Source organism: Melampsora larici-populina (assembly GCF_000204055.1).
Source record: "Melampsora larici-populina 98AG31 unplaced genomic scaffold MELLAscaffold_57, whole genome shotgun sequence".
Lineage (NCBI taxonomy): Eukaryota > Fungi > Basidiomycota > Pucciniomycetes > Pucciniales > Melampsoraceae > Melampsora > Melampsora laricis-populina.
The window spans coordinates 147,919-149,549 of record NW_006768821.1 but is presented as its reverse complement, the minus strand read 5'-3'; the positions used below and the strand labels follow the sequence as shown (position 1 = coordinate 149,549).

The window sequence follows — 1,631 nt, the reverse complement described above, 5'->3', positions numbered from 1 at the left end:
AAACAAATGGATGTGTTATACTCAGGGGATACGGGACAATACATACTAAATGAAGACTTACATGTGTGCTGTGTGGTATTGTGTGCTCGACTGGGACATGCGAGAGGCTTCCTGGTGACTGCTAGGTAAGAGGAGAATTTACAACATGAGCTTGTGATTTGATATGACGCACGATCTGGGATTCTTACAATATGTTTGTCGGATTCTGACTTGCTACCAACAAGAGGAGATGGATGATTTGGTGGTCCGACAAATTGCCTGGTAGGTGTGTCTTCTGCATTCTATCCAGTGCATATATATGTAAGTGTCATGTCGATCAAATTGGCTATGGTGTAACTCACATTGACTTGTTTGTTATTGGTATCAATATCAATTGCGGTGTTGGGTTCAGAGGTGTGAATTTGCCTGAACAAACTATCGATTTGATGCATAAGCTCCTTTTGATGTTCAACCGTCATTCCTAGAAGTCTCGAGTGACAAATCTTGATGAATGAGTTGACCGTTGGTTCAGAGGTGCTTGAAGGAGTAAGCTCGCAGGTGGGTGACTTGGGTTGAATATCAGCGCAGCCAAGAGTTCTCAATGCAAGCTCGGCATTGAGGTCATTGTGCGAGGCTGTGGATGGTTGGGATGTAGGAAGCGTGAGAATTTGTGGCGTGTTTGTAGATTGGAGTTTGATATCAGCGTTGGGTTGATGATTGTGTGTGATATTGACGTGAACAACAGTCCAAGTTTGGTCGGTCGAATTGTATCGTGCCTTGAGGGTAAATGGGCAGTTGATTTTCAAAGACTTTGACTCCTTTGTAGGGTCTTTAGCTGTTTCAGGTTTGCCACTGCGGTGGCAGATATACTTACATCGTTGCTTCTTCTGCACCGAGGATCGACCAATAGATATGTGATAGCCGTGCTGAGGGCTGAATCCCTTGACATACTTGTTCATCAATTCTAGCGTAGGTCCAGGAAGTATGATGGGAGGCGGGGCTGGAATACTGTTGTTCGATTGGGTGGCTTCTGACTCCATGATTGAGATCTGATGAGACGATTGGTATGAGTGATTTGACGAGGATATTCAATAAAGGAAGTTGAATCTGGATACCTTAAGCAGTGTTTTTGGCAAAAAGTTGTATGTCAAGAGAAGTCGGGTGTGGTGGTGTTGAACGTTGGGTGGTGGTGAGAAAGTGGTGAAGAGGGGGGTGAGGGAGATCGGGTAGTTGGTGAGAAAGTGGTGAAGAGGGGGGTGAGGGGTGGTGGGAAAATCGGTTTGAGAGGGGTGAGGGGGGTGAGGGGTGGTGGGAAAAGTGGGTGGTGAGTGGGTGGTGAGCTGGCAGAGAGTGGTGGTGAGGGTGGTGAGGTGTTGGTAGGTGTTTGGGGGGGGACTTTGGACTTGGCCGGATTTTGAGGCTACCAGAGATATATCTATGCCTCTAGATATATCTAGATTATGTTTTCGGACTCCATGGGTCGGTACAGTGTGCCGTACAGTCGGATACACTTAGTAGTTTTGGAAACGTACAGGTGGTATTCTGATATGTTCATCTTACTAATATGATTCATATTACTCTCAGTTGGAGCATTTCAATGCTTTACTCACCCGAAGCAATGCCAGGCGTGGGCAAGTTTCAAGCCCGAGCAG

At 46.2% G+C, this 1,631-nt stretch overlaps 1 protein-coding gene across 1 annotated transcript; it reads right to left on the bottom strand.

The window, feature by feature from the left end:
- Nucleotides 1-21: 21 nt before the first annotated feature.
- Nucleotides 22-1,019, bottom strand: MELLADRAFT_67715 (uncharacterized protein; the record flags this gene model as incomplete). The annotated part of the gene is made up of 4 exons (XM_007416081.1): nt 22-45; nt 189-281; nt 342-814; nt 854-1,019. 4 exons carry the CDS (start codon nt 1,017-1,019, stop codon nt 22-24), a joined length of 756 nt encoding a protein of 251 aa, XP_007416143.1.
- Between the last annotated feature and the right edge of the window lie 612 nt (nt 1,020-1,631).